The sequence below is a fragment of the Onychostoma macrolepis genome, chromosome 02 (assembly GCF_012432095.1).
Source record: "Onychostoma macrolepis isolate SWU-2019 chromosome 02, ASM1243209v1, whole genome shotgun sequence".
NCBI lineage: Eukaryota > Metazoa > Chordata > Actinopteri > Cypriniformes > Cyprinidae > Onychostoma > Onychostoma macrolepis.
Genome location: NC_081156.1, coordinates 5,948,259 through 5,969,911, shown reverse-complemented (window position 1 = coordinate 5,969,911; position 21,653 = coordinate 5,948,259). Strand labels below are relative to the sequence as shown.

The 21,653-nt window shown below is 36.3% G+C and overlaps 1 protein-coding gene across 1 annotated transcript in view; it reads left to right on the top strand.

Moving 5' to 3' along the window:
• kmt2cb (lysine (K)-specific methyltransferase 2Cb) overlaps window positions 1–21,653 on the top strand; it is a 130,796-nt gene that overhangs the window by 49,815 nt on the left and 59,328 nt on the right. Inside the window, 9 exon segments of the mRNA XM_058760987.1 lie at window positions 765–879; window positions 964–1,136; window positions 1,261–1,547; window positions 8,876–8,962; window positions 10,337–11,046; window positions 14,283–14,402; window positions 20,694–20,813; window positions 20,923–21,027; window positions 21,119–21,223. Of these exon segments, the coding sequence (XP_058616970.1) occupies window positions 765–879; window positions 964–1,136; window positions 1,261–1,547; window positions 8,876–8,962; window positions 10,337–11,046; window positions 14,283–14,402; window positions 20,694–20,813; window positions 20,923–21,027; window positions 21,119–21,223 (1,822 nt within the window).

Sequence of the window (21,653 nt, the reverse complement as noted above, 5' to 3'; positions counted from 1 at the left end):
AATACCTTTATTGTTGCACAAATTTTACAACAAAATTAAAGTGCAAAACATATCTTAAAATATTTCTTTAAAAAAAATTATCTTAAAAGATTATTTGATTTTCACTTACAAAAAAAACCCCTGTAAATTTAAGAGAATTTGACTGAAATTACATTAAGGGTCAGATTTACTAAACAGGGCAAATTAGCGTTAAAGCGCAATTCCATAAGGTGGTTTAATAACAATGCGTACATTAAAGAACACAAACGCAGCCAGATAATTTTCATAATGACCAGCGCAATCGACCAAGAGCTGCGCAAATTACCGCCTGCTATAAGACATTTGCGACATTAAATAATGGCGCAAATACCAGTAATTTGACGAGCGCAGACGTTAGTAAATCGCGTTGCGTGATTCATTTTAATACTCTCCTCCCATAAATTTTGCGTCTGAAGGGAAACTCCTACAAAAGCATAATCAATCATTTCAGGCGGAAACATAACTGTGTCCAACGCCTTTTCAGCGCTAATTCTTTACTGCACGTCTTTAGTAAATCCTGACAGTACTATTTTAACGCCAAAAGACGGTCTGCGTTGGCGCAAGCTGTTAGTAAATCTGGCCCCAGATCTCCTATTAGATTTACTAGTTTTTCACCATATATATTAAGGGAACTTACCATTAACCAATGAACAGATTTTTAAGCATAACACAAATTCATTCATTAAAAAAATAAAATGATGCATTGGTAGAATGAATTAGTTTGATTGTGTCCTTGTATCTTTCAGGGAGCCTGGAGAAGACACTAAAATGCTAGTGTGCGATATGTGCGACAAAGGCTATCACACTTTCTGCTTGCAGCCGGCTATGGACTCTATCCCCACCAACGGCTGGAGGTGTAAGGTATGGGTGGCTCTGAGAGACATCGTTATCATTATCTCCCATTTCTTGAATGCAGTATAGCTAATCGTAGCCGTGTGTTTGTAGAACTGCCGGATGTGTGTTCAGTGTGGCACCCGGAGCAGTGATCAATGGCACCACAACAGCCTACTGTGCCAAAACTGTGGCGATCAACAGGACACCACCGTCCCCTGCTTATGTCCCAGCGACGCAGATCCCAACATCCACAAAGACCTGCTTTCTTGCCATCAATGCAAAAGGTACATTTCCATCTCTAATCTGTAGTCTAGTTCAGTAGCTGTTGCATGTCCAGAAAGTCCATATCTGGAACCTAATTTTGGATGCAGTGAAAAGGTGAATCATTGGCTGCCTCTTTTTCTTCAGGTGGTTCCACCCAGAATGTGAGCGTCTAGGTGAAGGTCACGCACATCCACAGTCCAAAGATGATCACATATGTTCCGTCTGTAGAAATGCCGGCTTTGAATCAGATCCTGTGCGCACGGATGCAGAAGGAATACAGACGGAGATTCAATCACATGTGGAAGAAGAAAACGCACAGCCAGTTCCATCAAACGATTCGGAGCCTGCCAAAGTTCAAGATGCAGAACCTCACCAGTCTGTCAGCGAGATGCCGAGTGAAGAGAAGCAACTGGATGAAAAACAAATGACGGGTAAGACCCATCATTTTAGTGCCTGAAGTTATTGTTGGATCATTCTTGGGAGAATTAACCCATTGCATGTGGGATTTATGGAGTTTTTCTTACACTCTCAGGAAAAATGGTACAAATATCTGTCACCTTTCTGAGAGAACGCAATCAGGCATAAATAACACTGATACTAGTCACTAAAAATGTAATTTGTTAATCTGGAAGCCATAGAAAGAATGCCTTTTTATTTTAATTTTTTTGAATATATATATATATATATATATATATTACAAGTAATTCCATTTCAAGTTTATTTATTGAAGCTTAGAAGCAATGGAAAAATATATTTTGTCACACTTTATTTTAAGGTCCAATTCTCGTTATTAACAAACCATTAACTATGACTTTTGCCACAATAAACTCCTAATTTGCTGCTTGTTAATAGTTTGTAAGGTAGTTATTAAGTTTAGGTATTGGGTAGGATTAAGGATGTAGAATATGGTCATGCAGAATATGTGCTTTATAAAAAATAACTCTTAAAAAAATAACATTTTTAAGAATAACAATCTGCATATAGTTTCCAACAAAAGTACTGTTTAATGTAAAACATGTTGAAGATTAGTGAGCAGGCTGTCGAATCATTAAATAAGCTATTTCCTCACAAAAGCTATTTATTCAGCATAGTGAAGCATCTCCTTCATTGACATCCATTTAAAAAAAAAAACAGCCTCTTGTCTCTTTCACTGCGTACCCACAAAGCCACAGCATTAGTGTTAGCATTACGCTTTTTTTTGGCTAAAGGTTGCAGGCTTGCTTTCCAGTGGCTTTGCTAGACCTAAACCGCTGGAAGTTGGGATGCATATTAGCACCATAAAGGTGCATATTATTGCCTAAAGTGTACATATTGGTACCTTTTGGAAGCGTACTACCCCAGTGACAGATTTTGTACCATTTTTTCCTGAAAGCGCATTATATAAATTTACAGATTGGCTTCTTTCTTACCTGTTTTTGCATGGCCCAACAAATCTTGTTAGCCTTAGAATTAATCATCTTTGTAAAGGGATTTTTTTTGGATTGGTTTCTGACAGATTTTTGTGGTTCTCAGATGGAATCTTTTAAGTCTTTATTTGATTTTAGTGTCTTATTAGCTTGGTTTTGGGTTTGGTGTCTTTACCGTTCACTTACTTTTGGAGTGGTCCAATAACTGTAAGTTCAGCCCGGACTCTTTGAAGCACGAGGACAGAGGTTGCTCTGTGAAGCACCCCAGTCCTTCAGGCCAAAAGTTGCTGAAGTGGAAGACTAGGCCAAAGCATCCCATAGGCCCACATGCCTCAGATCTGTCTGGATTAGTTTGGACTGGTCTTGAGGAAAGGGGTATTTGAAACTTGGCCTACTTTGCCTGGGGAAGGCAAAAAGTCTCTGAAAGTGTTGCTAATGTGCTTTCGAATATCTGGTGATTCACTGAAATAGTTCCTTATTAAAGGAAAAATGACAACACTGTCATCAATTACTCGCCCTCATGCCGTTCCAAACCCGTATGACTTTCTGTGGAGCGCGATTCAATTTTCCACTTGAAGACTGAAGACCATCTCACTTCGCAGATCTGCAGGAAGTTTTACATTCCTGCCAATCTCCTCCATGTGTAATATACCATCACAGCTTTGCGTTCAACCAGCTTTGGGTATGCGGTGCATTAACACCCCGCTGTCATTATACAAATGTTCAGCACAGTGTCGGTAACTCAATTCCCCAACCTTTAGGGGAACAGCTGCCCACAGGCCTTTTCAGCATTATGCGTCCTGGTGCAAATCTCTAGATGCAGAGGTGACAGATTTGGCTTCATCCCACGCTGGGTTCATGGTTATTTAGGGTGCCACAGGGCGCCCTGAACATGTGTGCTTATGTTGCATGGTATGCTGTTGCTGTAAGTTGAAAAGGTTCAACAAAGAAGAAACCTAAACCCGAGTCTGATTTCACCCTGTGCCTCCGCAGGTCCCTTTTTGTGTATTGCTTGGCTTAGAACCGCGGTATGTTTCCATTATCAGCCTCAGTACCTGCATAAGGACTAGTGGCAGCTGTTTACCACTGTAGGTAAAAATCAGGAGGAAAGGTGCCAGTTGTGCCTTGCTATTTTGGTATTTCTCTCTCATTTTTCCTAAAATGTAATATATTGCATTGCAGTTGACATTAAATAAACACCAGACCTCCTTTTCAAATATACTTAGTGCAGTTCCTTCATGTGAACCAAAGTTCAGAAGATGGCTGTCACACTACTCAAAACGAACCAAACTTTATAGTAGGACTGGGCATTTAGGGTCTTATAAAATCCATTTTATTTTTTCCCAATCTGTTTTCCGTTTTATTTATCCTGAATTCTGTTTAATGAAATGCTCTCATTTAACGTTAACATTTTAAACAGTCTTTAAAACTACTGCACAACAGAACTTACTGTATGAATTAAAACATGAATAAATATATATATATATATATATATATATATATATATATATATATATATATATATATATATATATATATATATATATATATATATATATATATATATATATATATATGCAACTGTTTATAATATAATAATTATAATATAAACATTACAATGATTATCTTTATTTGTTTGTTGGTTTGTTTGAGAAATACATTTTACTCTACAATAACAATGTATTTATTTTAGTACAAATACTATTGTAGAGTACATTGTAAATCTTTTTTGATTATAATTTCAGAATATATTAAAATAACAATCTCTTTCCAAAATCTTTTACCAATTTTTGTTTTCTTTTTTCCTTTTTTAATTATCAATATCATGGATTTATTTTTGTCAGAAAATATCAATATCAACTTGCCCAGTCCTACTTTATAATCTAATATGCAGTATGAAAGCTAATTTAGTAAAGAATGTTATTGAACTATTTTATTTATTTATTTTCATCTTGAAGTTAGTTACATGGCAACAGGTGATGATGTGGATGGCAGCTGGATGAAGGTGATGTCTTTGTTTGCAGCAACTAGCTTTTCAGAAAGGCCTTCTTTTTTTTTTTTTTTTTGGTCGGCACTGATAGTGGTGGTTAGTGGTTAGTGCGCCGACGTATAGCACAACTGCTCACGGCGACCCGAGTTCGATTCCCGTCTCTGGGTCCTTTGCCGATCCCGCACCCCTCTCTCCACCCAATACTTTCCTTTCTGCTGTTAACTGTCCTGTCTAATAAAAAAGGCATAAAAAAAGAAAGACTTCAATGCTTCTGCTCATTGGTCTTTGACCCTCACATTGATTTTTAGAGAGGCTTGTTTACGGCACCGCTCACCAGAGAGTTCTGGAGATGATACCCACTTGGACCAGTGTGGCTGGTCATTCTAGCTCTGTCGTTCTCCATTAAATTACATTGAATTATGTTACATGTCTCGGTCTGTGCCTGATGGAGTATGAATGGGAGAATATGTGCTTATCGGACCATAGGTCTTTTGACATGACCTTGTATCAGAGGTTACCATGGAGACTCCACATTTTAAATGGCTTTGAGACGCAGCGGGTGTTCAGATGTGACTGGAGACCAACATACTGTATCTTTCTCCAAACTCAAACTTCCTTCTCAGTCCAAAACTACCATGTAAATCTTTTAAATCATAATACTGGGTCTTTAGGTTTTTAAGATTATTATGGATGGAATGTATTAAAATTCTGAACAATTAACAGATTATGGTTATTATGATTAAATAAAACTAAAAATATTAAAAACATGTTATAGAAAATATAGATATTACACGAAAAACTTAGAGATAGTTCACCCAAAATATGAAAATTCTGTCACCATTAGGCATGGGCCGGTATGAGATTCTGACGGTATGATAACCTTAGATAAAAATATCACGGTTTCACGGTATCACAGTATTGCGATTATAGCTCTAAAATATGTTATTTTTAAATGTCTGGGTAAAAAACAACAATGTTTTTTCCACTGAACACAATACATTTTATTTTTATGAAACATATAGAACATTTTGGAATGGTAAACATGTCAGGCTAAATAATTAATATAAATAATTGAATTCTTGTTAATTAAATTACGTGCAGTCACTTAAGTGAGCCTAAACCTGCAGCTCAACAATAATGAGAACATAAATTATTTTCTGCAAAAAATTTTAAAAAAATTAAAAATAAAAATCCTTCTAAATGAAAAAAAATTGCAAATGCAGTCACTTAACCTAAACCTATAGCTCAATAATCAAAAACATAAATCAAAACAATTTCTGTAAAAAATAAAAAAATGCAGTCATTAAACATGCAGCTCAACAAGGTTTTTGGAGATATGCTCACTTTCTACACATTTATCTTTCAGTCCAAGTTATGAGCGGTGAGGTACAAAGATGTGTGCACATACACATAAGGAGAGAGTGCGATTGTGTCTCACAAACACACACACACACACACACACACACACACACACACATCTGTCTATCGGTCTCTCTAGTCCGTATAACACTCAAACAGTGGCAAAGACACCTGAGCCAGCAGTTTGTTTCTTTTTTAAATGACGTGATTTTGAACAGATGTAAACAATGGCAGGAGGCTTAAAATTATAGACGTGATACCAGCTAAATTTATTGTACCAAATCGCAGAAACGAAGTACTTTAGTCTGCTATTCCCCGCTCTGTGAAGTAATGTGAAGGAGGAAACTAGTTGACGTTAGCTAGTTAATTAGGTATGTTATCTGCCTCGGTAGCAAGCAAAATAGTATTTATTTCAACACTGAAACAACCGGCGAATGAATCTCTGTCTTGATTGAGGGTGAAAGAGGGAGAAATGAAGACGACACAGATATATCGTTTGTGTACGACCTGGAAGTATTTATTTAGCGATTGGCGCCAAAACGGCATCTGTACGGAACATGGTTGTGTACGGAACATGATTGGTCTACGTTACCCGAGAAATTCCCAGACAGCAGACTTCGCCTTTTTCGACGGGGGAAAAGTTCCAGGGATTCACCTCATTCGGCCATCATCCTACACACAGGTGACTCTCACTGACCGCTGTCCGTAGGGGGAGGGATCGTGTGACTCGTTACGCTCTTCACTGCTCACAACTGAGGGAGTCCGGCACTTTCCGTCTTTGACGACACGTAAAAAAACTGTGCATACCGCAGGAACGGTATAACGGGAAATTTTAGTGGTTTTGAAACCGTTAATTTTCCAAACCGTGGTATACCTTGAAACCGGTTATCGTCCCATGCCTAGTCACCATTAACTCACTCACATGTTGTTCCAAACCTGTATGAATTTCTTCCGTCTGTTGAACACAAAAGAAGATATTTTGAAGAATGTGGGTAATTAAACAATTGTTGGTCCCCATTAACTTCCATAGTATGGGGGAAAATAGTATGGAAGCCAATGGCTACCGGCAACTACACAGTTACTAACATTCTTCAAAATATCTTCTTTTTTTTTGTTCTGCAGAATAAAGAAATTAATGATGTCAGAATTTGGGTGTACTATCCCTTTAAACTAAACAAAAATGTTGATTAAATGTTGATAAAATAAGTTTAAGTTGAAGTACTAAAATTGAAATAAACTGGAAATAAATAAAAATTCAACTAAAACTGAAATGAGAATATATGTAACCTAAATGGTAATATTTAGCTGATATGTAGTAAATCTTAATCTTAGTAAACATCTTTATAACATTTACAACATTATAATGTACAGTATGAAAAATGGATATTCTGAGGATTATATTTAACACTGTTTAAGTCAGTGTTGGATGACAGCAAAAGTGAACTAAATGTAAAAATAGTGGAAATGAATATAAGCAATATCTGATCATCTCTGATACCATTAAATGAAAATAAAATCTAACATGGTCGATAACTGATATGCATGGAAGCCCGTTTCCGCCACTGAATAAAAAATAAAAAAGGTAATTTTGACTCTTTATCTCACAATTCTGACTTTTTTTCCCCTCAGAATTGCATGATATAAACTCATAATTGTGAGAGATAAAGTCCAATTTTGAGGGGGGGGAGACTGATATATTCTCAGAATTGCGAGTTTATATCTGACAATTGTGACTTTATAACTCACATAAACTTGCAACTGCGAGTTTATATCTCACAATTCTGTGAGGAAAAAAGTCAGAATTGTGAGAGAAAAAGTCGCAATAACCTTTTATTATTTTTTTGTTCAGTGGTGGAAATGAGCTTCCATAGATATGGTACCAATATATTGTACATCCAAAAAAAAACAAAAACAAAACATATGTATATGTGTAAAAAATATGTTATGCCTGTTTAAGTTAGTCCACTTACATCTTGACATCAACTATGTCTTTGTTTCCATCTTACTCGATATGTCTCATAAATGAATAGGGAGCATCACCATCTTTTTTCTTTTAATGTCTTCTATTACCCAGAAGTGACTTCATCTGACATAACGGGCCATAAGTAGCAATTGTTGCTTCTTTCTGTAATTAAAAGATATGCTGAATAACCAGATGTGCGAGTCATTATCGTAAGCCCGCATCTTCTCTCCATTATAGCAGTCACCGGTCCAGATCAGAATCATGATGTATCTCTGCTCTTCTGATTAGAAAGAAACATGCCCTCTAATTACCTCAGAAGCGCTCGGCTGATGTCAGCCACGCTGGACGATAGTCATTTAGTCTTCTGTGATTACGTGATTTCTCTAATGGCTGGTTATCTCTTCCTAGAGGAGATATGAGGTAATTTATCTGATAAGGCTCGCAAAATCAATGGGTTTAAGTGCTTGAGGTGGAAATTTGTTGTTCCAGACATGCATTGAACAGAAGAGAATGACATTATAGACAGTAAGAGGACAATAAAGCATGTTAGTGTAGTCAGAGCCACAAATAAAACGTACGGTGGGCATATAAGACAACACTGGATAAATCGACCTAATTAAAGGCATAGATTTCTACACCTATTTCTAGTGTTCCTGTGGCTCAGTGGTAGAGCATTGCGTTAGCAGCGCAAAAGGTCGTGGGTTCAATTCCCAGGGAACACGCATACCGATGAAAAAAAAAAAAATGTATAGCCTGAATGCACTGTAAGTCGCTTTGGATAAAAGCGTCTGCTAAATGCGTAAATGTAAATGTAGATTACTTTCAGTACTTGTGTACTGCTCAAAGCCATTGTATTCTCTTGATATTTTCAATGTTTTCTGAACAGCATACATGCCGTTTGTGCCTGTGTTCACACTTGCGCTTTTCTACCCTGTTGAGTTGTTTTTCCAGTCCTGTAATTATTTCCACTAGTGCTTGGAGCAATTTGTATTACATAACACAAGTCGGGACTGTCTATTGACTTTTTCCCCCTTCCTCTAGAAATTGGTGCAGATGCTAGTGGCGATTTAGCCAAACCAGAGTGCAGCGAGACCTCAGACCACAGCGCGGAAAATGAGCGGACTTCAGGTACTTCATCTACTCGCTTTGCCTCCAGTGACACATACACGGTTAATGTTATCAAAGATGCTCTCATCTTAACCATAACCACCATTTTTGGATATGTCCGTTTTAGGGGATGTTCAAAACAAGTGGTTTAGAATTTGTTGAAAAATATCATTTTTCTCTGACAGTCTGATGAACGTTTGACAACAACAGCTGAAGACACTCGTCTTCCACGAGCAATTAACTAGTCCATAACCATAAATCTTGAAAAATTAAATCAGCATAAAACAGAGTGTACATCCTATTTTATTTCTATAATTTGACAGGATTTTATACATTTGGATTGGGTCGTGAAAAGTGGATGTTGCATATTGGTAGCTATGCAGCCAACAAAATACATATTTAAAATTTTTCATCAAGATGCTTCGTTAAAAATTAATATTAATGTATAAGATCATAATTTCTTTCCTTTTTCCCCACTCCCGTTTGCTCTAATTTTAGAACCATTAAGCCAATATATAAGAAAAATGTTGAAATTAAGGGAATATGATTGGAGGAGAACAGAAATGATCACTATTTGCAGATTATGTGTTAGTTTATCTAGGTCAACCAAATAAAACTTTAGAAGTTCTGATAGAAACATTGGAATTCTTTGGAAAATTATCAGGCTATATAACAAACGTACAAAAAACAGATATTTACCATTTTATTATCAACTATCGGAGGATTTGAGGGGCAAATGCAAGTTTAAATAGGGAGAGGATTCTTTGAAATATTTGGGGGTTCAAATACCTAAATATGTTAAACAAATATTTGATGAAAAATAATCAGCCACTAATTTCTAAACTTAAATCAGACGTATAAAGATGGAAATTTTGCCTTATTTAGGCCTAGACTCCAGAATTGAATCAGTAAAAAACAATATACTCCCACATTTTTTATACCTTTTCCAAACACTGCCTATAGAAATAAGCAGCATTTTACGGATTGGGATAGAATGATATTGCGATATATATTGCAAGAAGAGTATATTCTTAGAAGAGTAAAATTATTTTTTAAAAGGTACAAATAATCAATTAACTCTCTCAATCAATATGAGCTCATATGATGCATTAATCATGATTTATGAAAGAATTAGTATTCTATTGAAAATAGTTTTGGATGTAGTATAATGTGTCAGCTTCCCAAAAGTATTTCTGCAATCCTATTCAAGCAATAGTAAAATAAGCCCAAGTGGCTAGAACAATGTACTACTTGGTGAAATCATAACAATATGGTTAGTATTTTTTATAATAATAACACTATGGTCAAATTTTACCCTCTGACCTACAGTGGAAAATCCGTGTATTTTTGTACATTCTTGAGAAGTCATTTTGAATGTTTTTCTGCTTCTTGCAGTTGCGTCTCCTCAGGAGACAAAAGGTCCTGAAGATTCAGAGCCGCACGAGCAGAAACTGGATTCAGCTCCAGAGACGTCCACAGTCCAGCAGCTTGTGTCATCCCCTGAAACAGAGGAGCCTCTAGAGACGTCAGCTGCACTCACAGAAAACGTCTCCCAGAATGAGGATGACAGCAAACCCTGCCTGGAGGAGCAAAAAACCAACCTATCACCCACCAAAGAGCCAACTCCAGCCTGTACCTCCCATGAGGAAGAACCTATGGAGGTTACCTTCACGGAGGATCCTTCCACAATGGCTCATGGAGCTACTGTAGAGCCTGAGGTTAGTGCTGCTAAGACTACACCAGGAGTTCAGAGCCAGGAGGAAACGGATGTTATGGTGCAGCAGCGCGACATTATTCCCGAGAGCCGCACACAGGAAATGGACATCACTATGGATGGTGATGAGCGATGTTTGGCCAAGCTGAGTTCACTGGTGGAGGAGAGGACGTCGTTACAGCAGCCTCCATTCAGGCAGCCTGAGGGTTTGCCCTCAGTTGGGTATGGGGCATCCCAGCTCCAGCTCCAGGCCCAGACCCAGGCTGTCTCAGGACAAGCCATCAGCAATGTGCCTTCGTCCACCTTCATACCATTCACTCCAAAAATCGGCATGGGCAAGCCGGCCATCTCTAAGAGGAAGTTTTCACCTGGAAGACCCAGAGTCAAGCAGGTCAGTCATATACTTTATGATCAGTTGTGTGTTGGTTTATTTAATCTGTTGTCTGCAGATTCCTGTATAGTTCTATTCCACAAAATAAACCAGTCACAATTTTGACTTTATTTCTTGTAATTTTCAGAATTTTCATCTCATAAAAGTAATTAGTTAATATCTCATAATTTGACTTTGTATCTCACTTTATTTATCATAATTGCAGCTTTACATCTCAATTTGACGTTGTATCTCACAAATGCAGACCCCCCCCTCCCCCCGTAATTGTGATCGTATATCTCACAATTATGACTTTTATTTCTTGTAGTTGCAACTTTATATCACACAACTACAACATTATTTAACATAGTTGTGTCTTTAAATCTCAGTTTGACAGTGTAAAATTAGATTTTTTCCCCTGTAATCGTGACCATATAAAATTGCAACATTATTTCTCGTAATTGCAACTTTATATCCCAAAATGACATTGCATTTCACAAATGCATTTTTTTCCTCATAATTGCAATGATAATTCTCTTAATTGAAACTTTGTCTCAATATGACATTGCATCTTACAAATGAAAAAAAATCCTGTAATTGTGACCATATATCCCACAATTGCGACTTTTATTTCTTGTAAATGTGACTTTATTTCTCGTAATTGCAACTTTATCTCTCAACATGACTTTGCACCTCACAAATGCAATTTTTTCCTGTAATTGTGATCATATATATTACAATTACAACCTTATTTCTTGTATGTATATATATATATATATATATATATATATATATATATATATATATATATATAAAATCTCATAATCGCAACGTCAATTCATACAGTTGTGACTTTTGCAAATGTATTTCTTGTAATTGAGACTAATTTTCATAATTGCTACATTATACCTCACAAATGCAATTAGCTGTTTGATTTTTTTTACTCAGAGGCAGAAAAAATGGTTCCTTATGTTTCGGTCTAAACCCAACATGTTTCTGTCACAGAAATGCTGTCTACTGGTAATATTTGTGATTTGTGTGTAAAAGTTTGATTTTGTGCTGGAACAACTTTCCGTGAGTTAGAAGCTTTATTATAGACTAAACATTTGATAAATTGGTTGTTTTATGAAACGACACAGGCTTCAAATATCAATTCAAAGGGGATTATTTCAACATTAGATATCTCACATACATGTCATACTCCGCCATCAGATCATCATTCATGCATCATGTCCTGTTTCTGATTGTGTTTTCCTGTTAACCAAACACTCTCTAATTCATAAAGGCTGTGTCCGAAACTGAAGGCATCTGCCTTGCTGTCCAATCTGCACAGGCAGTTTTATTCAGATCGGCATCCAGGGAAACATAACGTCATGTCTAATGATCTAGAACTAATGACGTTTAAAATCCAAGTGAGCTCTAGATGTAACCAAGTGAAGAAAAGAAATAAGAATCTGAAAAAGAAAGAAATTAACATCTGTTAATTAATATACTTCTTTTATGTCAAATGTATTTATTTTATTCTTCGTGCACCACTGAATCGCACAAGAAAAAATTGACAAGCAGCAAAGGGCAACTTAAATGGATCGGATGGCATCTTAGTAGACAGAAAACATCGCAGCTACATCCCCCAAACAAGCTCATACATGCATTTGCATATTTGGTGTTAATTTCACTTCAAGCTGCTTTACGTTTTAATTGAGCAAGTCTTAATTCACAGCCATCATTGTGATTTCCGGATGATCGTTAAGTATTAATTAACTTTATAGCCACAAACGGATTAATTACAGGAATTAGGCGGCTGTTAGAGGCCTGCTCTTTTTCACTCTTTGTGTGCTGGAGTCATGTGATGTCGTGCTGACATAATCACACACGTTTGTAAACAAGACAGCGAGTGTCTCTGTTGTCATGGCAACAAAAATAGCACAAGCGTTCTGATGCCAGGCCTCTCAGTAACACTTTAGTATAGGGACCAATTCTCACTGTTAACTAGCTGCTTATTAGCATGCATATTACTAGCATAATGGCTGTTTATTAGAACTTATAAAGCACATATTAATGCTTTATTCTGTGTGACCGTATTTTACATCCCTTAATCATACCCCATACCTAAACTTAACAGTTGCCTTACTAACTATTAATAAGCAGCAAATGAGTAGTTTATTGAGGCAGAAGTTGTAGTTAATAGTGAGAATTCATCCCCAAACTAAAGTGTGATTGTCCTCTCTCAGACCCAGTAATCAAGTGCAAAAGTCTTTCCTGTGCTTAATGTGAAATACAACTCACTAGAGTTGTCATGAAACCAAAACCAAAAAGAAATTTCATTTTTTCATTAAGAAATAAAAATATGCTAAGGAACACTGCTTTAATTGAAAAAAAAAAGAATGTTTTATAAAAAAACAAAAAAACTATTCATGTTATATTATTAAATGCTTCTAAATCTAATTAATTTAATGAGTAATTTAAGGGTAATTAAATTAAGATTATGTAAATTAAGAACTTAATTTAAAAACCTTTGTTCATCTTTTTTTTTCATTTTTAACGGAAGTATTAAGCAGCACAACTGTTTTCAGCATTAATAGTTAGAAATATGTCATGAGCATCAAATCAGCACATTAGAATGATTTCAGAAGGATAAATTACATTTTAGAATAGAAAAGTTATTTTAAATTATAATAATATTCCATAATATTGATGTTTTTACTGTATTTTTGCATTCCTGTTAAGCATTAGAGTCTTCTTTCAAAAACATTAAAAAAAAAAATCTTACTGACCCCAAACTTGTTTGGACACAGTCATTCATTTTTAAAAAAAAATTGTATTCTGTTCGTTTCATAAACTACACACTTGACCTTTAAAAATCGTCTCTTAAGGCACTGATGACATTTTTAATGTCAGTTTCGCCAGTTCTTTCCATCGTTTGCGCATGCTGTCTTTCACTTTATTTAGACTGACAGAAAACATCCCTTTTCGTCCTCGAAACAGTTATATATATATTTACAGATTGCAGTAGAAGGAACATTTTTGTTTGCATGTTTGAGAGCAGTATAATTGAATGTATTTCTTCAGGAAACGCTTTGTCTGAGATGTCATTTTTTGAGTTCATTCACAGCTCTGATGTGTCATGTTCTCTGTTAACCATGTCTGTGTTGTACATGCATGTATCTGTATGTTTCTTTGCTGGCTGTACTGTTTAAGTTGTTGCATGTTCTCGCCCACATCTCCTCCTCTCTCTCTCTAACCCACCCCATCTTCAGGGAGCATGGAGCGCGTCCCGCAGACCGAGCTCGCCCTCATGGTCCCTTGACCTGACTGAGGGCTGGGACGGGCCAAAGAGCAGGCAGCCCCACAGCATGGCCGCCTGGATAATCCGTGTGGTAAATACAGCCAAATATTACACAGCAGCCCTGCAGCGGGTGTTCAGCTAACACCATGTCTACACCGGACATGACAAAACTAAACTGTTCTCATTATAGTCAATCAAGCTGTCTACACTGGAAATAGCCTATTTTGCACACCTTCATTTGATGAATTATTTTTTTATTTTTTTATTTTTTTTGAATTCATGTATTTTATTGATGCATTTTAGTATTTTTCTAATTTAAACATTAATTTAATTATATAAATTATAAATAGCTGTAAATTATCAATATTATTTATACAAATAGTAATGTAAATAATAAATTAAATATGAAGATATTTTGAATAAATATAAATACACTTCTTTTATACATTTTAATTATATTTGTCTAATTTAAATTAAGATTATTAGTTCACTCATTTAAATTATAAATAAATAATTACATAAATGATCAGTATTATTCAAATAATTATATCAGTTATATATTTTTTAATGTATATATATATATATATATATATATATATATATATATATTAGTAAAAATATTAACAACAGGGCTCTAGACTCATTCTTCCCACTGGTCCCACTTTTGTGACTAATTTTCTCAGTTGGTCGCACGAGCACATAATTTGGTCGCAATTTTATTTACTTTTTTTTTTTTTTGCTATAACATTTGATTAATCAATGCATGCTGATGAACTTTTATCATAGTTTATATTTATACGGTAACGAAAGTGTTCAATATTTAACCCTATTTCATCAGTATTATTTGTGATTTAAATTTTTGTGAACAGGAATTCCTTTTTTCATGCACGTTCACTTTCATTTTTAAATTTGCGATCTTGGTGTCACGTTTTACAAGAAAAGATTTGCTTACATCTATACACCTTACACTTTTTAAGACTAAAACATAAGATGGATTCATTGTTATTCTTAATTATAAAGCACAACAACAATAAAACAGTAGGCTACAATGACAAACTAGCTTACATAACATTTATTAACAAAAAAATTTATTAACAAAAATAAGACGAGTCATGGCATAGGACACATCACATGCTGTATTATATACCGACTAATAAATTACAGAATGTTTCGCAAACACTGAGGAATCAAATAAATAATAATAAAAAAAATTAAGGAAAGCCTCCATAGCGTAACGTGAGGTAAACAGCAAACAAAAGAAAAGTAAAACTAAACTGACTGTCGCTGACAGGACTTGCATGTTTTTTTTTTTTTTCCCCACAAGAAAACACGTTCACCTTCTCTGGTTTAAGAAGCGGCCTTTTACTTCAGCTTGAAAACCAAATCCTCCGTTGCGCTCCATCCGAGGCGCGCACCTTCGCGCTCGTGTTGAAAGCCCCTCTCTTCACGTGATCAGTGAAATCTGACTCCTGCTACAATGCACATTGCACCATGCACTCGCACACATGCGACCAAGTCAAATTTGTACTCACACATTCTCAAAAAATGGTTGCAAATGCAGTCTAGAGCCCTGAACATATTTTTAATTATATGTTTAAATTAGAAATAAATAATTGTATAAATTAGTGATATCAGTCATATAAATGAATATATTGAATAAATATTAAAATGTATATACATAAATTATATTTTTCTTTTATATATTTTAATAATTGTTTTATAGTTTAAACAATGCAAAATTAATGTCTATTATTTATACAATTTATTTTATAAATTTATATTAAACTTTAAAATGAATAGAGATCTATTTTAAATGTGTATAAATAAAAAAATTATAATTCTTTTTTGTATATATGAAAATAAATTTTAAATGTATTCAAATTTTATATATATATATATATATATATATATAAACCAAGTTGATATGGTCTGATGTAATTCTGATCATGTCCAGTGTAGACATGGTGTAAAAAATTTAGAAAGCTAGACCTCTTTAACGAACCTTCCCCAGATATCCTCAGTCTCAGCAGCAGGTGTTTGGTTTCCAAATAATTACACACAGCAAAATGTGTTGTTAAAGAAATACTAAAATTGGGTTCTGTGAGATATGAATTGATATCACTGTCAATGGTAATTTTCAAGCAATAGGAAGTCATGGGAATAAATAGTAATTTTCAAGGGCAGGAAGAGCTAGAAAATACCAGCTGTATGAAATATAAAGTACAGCAGACCCTTGACTTTTCACGCAGAGAATCGAGAGTCGCCGCAGGGCACACACATTGAAAATGTAGTCATAACAATGCTCATGTTGGACAGCTTTGATTTGGATTTGGACTGAACAAATTCAGTGCTGCATTTTTCATGTCAGAAACATCCACTGAGAACACTAACATGTTCTGTGGCTTCATAATACATCCTAATCGGGGTTTTTTCCCAGCATGCACAGTGCTTTTCTTACCACGACCCGGCTTGACTCAGGCTGATGAATGAAAATGAGTTGTGAATGTGTTGACGTTGTGAGCTGGAGCAGATGTGCTGTGTGTTGAGGGTCAGGGGCCGCGCTGTGGCCATGTTGGCTCTCGCTGGGCTCCGGGTCCATCTGTTCCTGAGCCGCTGGAGCCGCCCGGATAATCATCTGGGCACAGGGCCAGACCAGGTTCCGATGCATTATCGTGTCTTGACAACGAGCATGTTGGATAGTATTTGCCACATGTCAAGGTTCACTGAAAAGACAGCATCTACATTAAGATGATGATGGAGAGGAAGGAAGAAGAATCTTGGACTGTGTAAATCAGAGTGTACATTAATATGGTGGTAATGTCCTTGTCTTTATAGGAGTGAGTGTTAGAACATTCACAATTTATTTGCAGTGATTTAGCTGGAGATGAAATTCAGTTAGAGTTGAGAAAACATTCTGTGCACAAAACCTGTGTGTGAACATTTTCACACATAAATCATGATTCAGCTATAAGTTTGTACTTATTATAATTAAATTGAGATGAATTTAGTACATACTAACTGATTCCATTTTTTGTAAATTTGTAATATTTTTATAATTATTAACATTAATTACACTAGAAATAGCATTTTTTTCATATTTTGGCTACTCTATTCTTGTGCCTTTTATTAATCATGTTTATAAAATTTAAATAAAAAATAATGATTAAATTATATAAAATAAAATAATTGATTTATAATTAATAAAGTGCAAGTGTGTGTATATGTATGTACAGTGGGGTGGGGGGGGTTATTTGATCCCCTGCTGATTTTGTATGTTTGCCCACTGACAAAGAAATGATCAGTCTATAATTTTAATGGTAGGTTTATTTGAACAGCGAGAGACAGAATAACAACAAAAAAATCCAGAAAAATGCATTTCAAAAAAAGATTTGCGTTTTAATGAGCAAAATAAGTATTTGATCCCCTATGAATCAGCAAGATTGTTACCTGTATAAAAGACCTGTCCACAGAAGCAATCAATAAATCAGATTCCAAACCCTTCACCACGGCCAAGACCAAAGAGCTGTGCGAGGATGTCAGGGACAAGACTGTAGACCTACAAAAGGCTGGAATGGGCTACAAGACCATCGCCAAGCAGCTCGGTGAGTGGTGACAACAGTTGGTGCGATTATCCGCAAGCAGAAGAAACACAAAATAACTGTCAATCTCCCTCGGACTGGGGCTCCATGCAAGATCTCACCTCGTGGAGATTCAATGATCATGAGAACAGTGAGGAATCAGCCCAGAACTACACGGGAGGATCTTGTCAATGATCTCGAGGCAGCTGGGACCATAGTCACCAAGAAAACAATTGGTAACACACTACGCCGTGAAGGACTGAAATCCTGCAGTGCCCACACGTCCCCCTGCTCAAGAAAGCACATGTACAGCCCGTCTGAAGTCTGCCAATGATTCAAAGGAGAACTGGGTGAAAGTGTTGTGGTCAGGTGAGACCAAAATCCAGCTCTTTGGCATCAACTGAACTCGCTGTGTTTGGAGGAGGAGGAATGCTGTCTATGACCCCAAGAACACCATCCCCACCGTCAAACATGGAGGTGGAAACATTATGCTTTGGGGATGTTTTTCTGCTAAGGGGACAGGACAACTGCACCGCATCAAAGAGACGATGGACGGGGCCATGTACCGTCAGGGCCAGGACATTGAAGCCAGTCAGGGCATTGAAAATGTGTAGTGGATGGGTATATCCAGCATGAGAATGACCCAAAACACACGGCCAAGGCAACAAAAGAGTGGCTCAAGAAGAAGCACATTAAGGTCCTGGAGTGGCCGAGCCAGTCTCCAGACCTTAATCCCATAGAAAATCTGTGGAGGGAGCTACAGGTTCGAGTTTCCAAACGTCAGCCTCGTAACCTTAATGACTTGGAGAGGATCTGCAAAGAGAACAAAATCCCTCCTGAGATGTGTGCAAACTTGTGGCCAACTACAAGAAGCGTCTGTGATTGCCAACCAGGGTTTTGCCACCAAGTACTAAGTCATGTTTTGCAAAGGGGTCAAATACTTATTTCACTCATTAAAATGCAAATATATATATATGTATGTGTGTGTGTGTGTGTGTGTGTGTTAGTCATAAAATAATTTCTTGAAAATCTATATGAGATTCAGAAGCTGAAAAAGATTGTAATATTAAGCCCAGTCAGGTAGAATAAACCAAATGATGAAAGGAGCAATTTTAAAAACTATCAAATGTGAGTGGCAGAGGCAGAAGTTGAAAGAAGGGCTGATGGTCCAGCGAGAGGAACAGTAGATGTGAAGTGAGGGAGGGAGGGAGTGTAATTCTTGGAAAGGGGTTTGATTGTGACAGTCAGAATGGCAGCCCCTGAGGAAAGGAAATGCACTGACAGCGTAATAGAAGTGAAATCGCTGGAATAACACGGCCGAGGCCTCTCAACAGCCTGATAGCCGTGTTGGCAGCTCCCTCAGATACCATCTCACACCGAGTGTCACAGTCTCTGCAAAATTGGTGTCATTATGCGGAATGTTGCTCCGCTGTGACAGCTAGTTAAATTGAGGGAGAGTCGTGTTTGGTTTGGGTTGGTTATTTGATCACAGTGCATTAAAGTTGAGCTGGTAGGCCGTTCATTAAATATAAACACAAGGAGAAAAGAAAACTTTGGACACTTGTTTCCTGCTCCAGTTGAAATTGCTTGGGTCCTGTCAGTGCAGAGGACTGAGTCGTCAAGAGGAAGATGAGATGAATCTGCTCGTTGTTTGACTAACTTCACATGACAGGAGAAGTAGTTAAAGGCTTCACCGTTTGGAGCATCACATTATTTTCCTTTCTTTAATCACTCCATTAAATCACGCATCAGACGTGTTTGTCAGCCTAGTAAAATCATTTCACAAATTACTGAACAAGTTTTTGGTTATCTGTAGCAGTACTGTCAAATAGTTTTTCTTTGCTTGGTTGAAAATCTGTTGAAGGAGTTCACATGTTCATTGGAAAAACTGGAATTTCAAAAACAATTAGGCTTTTCAGAGTTGGAAATGTTATGCAAATTTAAAATATTTTTTACATTTGGAAATATTTAAGAGCAAAATATTGGGGTCAGTATGTTTTTTTTTTTTTTTTTTTTTTGAAAGAAATCTGTTATACTTACCAAGGCTACATTTATTTGACCAAACATACAGTGAAAACAGTAATACTGTGAAATATGATTTCAATTTAAGATAACCGTTTTCTATTTGAATATATTTAAAAATGTAATTTATTCCTGTGATCAAAGCTGAATTTTCAGCATCATTACTCCAGTCTTTAGTGATCTTTCAGAAATCATTCTAATATGCTGACTTGCTGCTCAAGAAACATTTCTGATTATTGTCAATGTTGAAAACAGTTGCTCTGCTTAATATTTTCATAGAAACAGTGATACTTTTTTCAGGATTTTTTGATAAACTGAAATCTTAAAAGAACACTATTTATTTAAAATAGATATTTTTCTTATAGTATGTTACTTTTCTGTCATTTTTGATCAATTGACTGCTTCCTCGCTTAATAAAAGTATTCGTTTCTTTCTTAGAAATCGTACTGGCCCCAAACTTTTGAAAAAAAATCCAGTGATGACAAACTATTAGAAAAGCCATGGAAATGCACAGAAATGTGTAGGATTTCAATGCTGTATGTGATCAGAAATGTGAAATTGTAAATGCAAAGTTGGTGAATAACATTGTCATTGCAGTGTAATTTCATGCTGTTGAACATTTGTGTCATTTATCACAATTATAACGCTACTACTGGTTACAGGAAGCTCCCAGAGGGCAAAGTAGAAGCTAATGCATAAATAAAATCTTTTAGCCTCTTGTTTTTGATGGGAATCGCTCTGTGGCAGCGAGGATGACCCTGATGGTGTCTCTATGGTGTCAGCAGGGCCGGGGATCTGGCTTCCCCAGCAGGAGACGGCCCAGGGGTTCGGGTGTCACGGGCCGGGGAGGACGTGGCCGTGCCAGAATGAAGAACGGAGTCCCTCCAATCCTAACACCAGGAGTACGTCACATTATCTACTATACAGCTACTTTACTGTTGGTTCTGATACGTGGATAAATTGCTGTACTGCTCTTCTGTTTATTTGTGCGGTTTGTTTGCATCTCTGCAGGTGAACATCATGGAACCGATTTGCACATTCAAGGAAGAGGAAGAAAACGCCATGCACAGTACAGTGGTGATTTTCTCTAGTACAGACACGTTCACTATGAAGCAGGTAAATGTTTCTGAGCGGTCGTGCTGCTGCAGCTGTACATGTGGAGTGTGCTGCTCTCTTACACTGGTGTGTGTGTGTGTGTTTTCTTTAGGATATGTGTGTGGTTTGTGGGAGTTTTGGACAGGGTGTGGAGGGTCGACTCTTGGCCTGTGCTCAGTGTGGACAGTGTTACCACCCCTTCTGTGTTAACATAAAGGTGAGCACACTGAGCAGGATGAGGCCAGTACATCCTTCCTTTTTTCTAATACTGTTAGAGATGTTGATGGTAGAAAACAAAAAACAGACTTTGCCAGACCTGGGAAGAAAATTACATTTCAAAATACATTTCAAAAAATTAGACTAAGCTACAAACCAAAATAGCACTGAAATTAAAATATTTGTAAAAATACATGCAATGCACCACTGTATTGATATTATTTAAACATTGCATTTGTTTTTTAACCTTAAATAATACATTTTTGCAAGAAGTAAGTTTTTAAAATGAATACTGTTCTTCAATTTAACAGAAGTATAGAGTAAATACATTTATAACATTATGAAAGATTTATATTTCAGATAAATGATGTTTATTCATCAGATTTCAAACTTTTATTTATCAGATTCATGAAAAAACAATAGCACGGTTT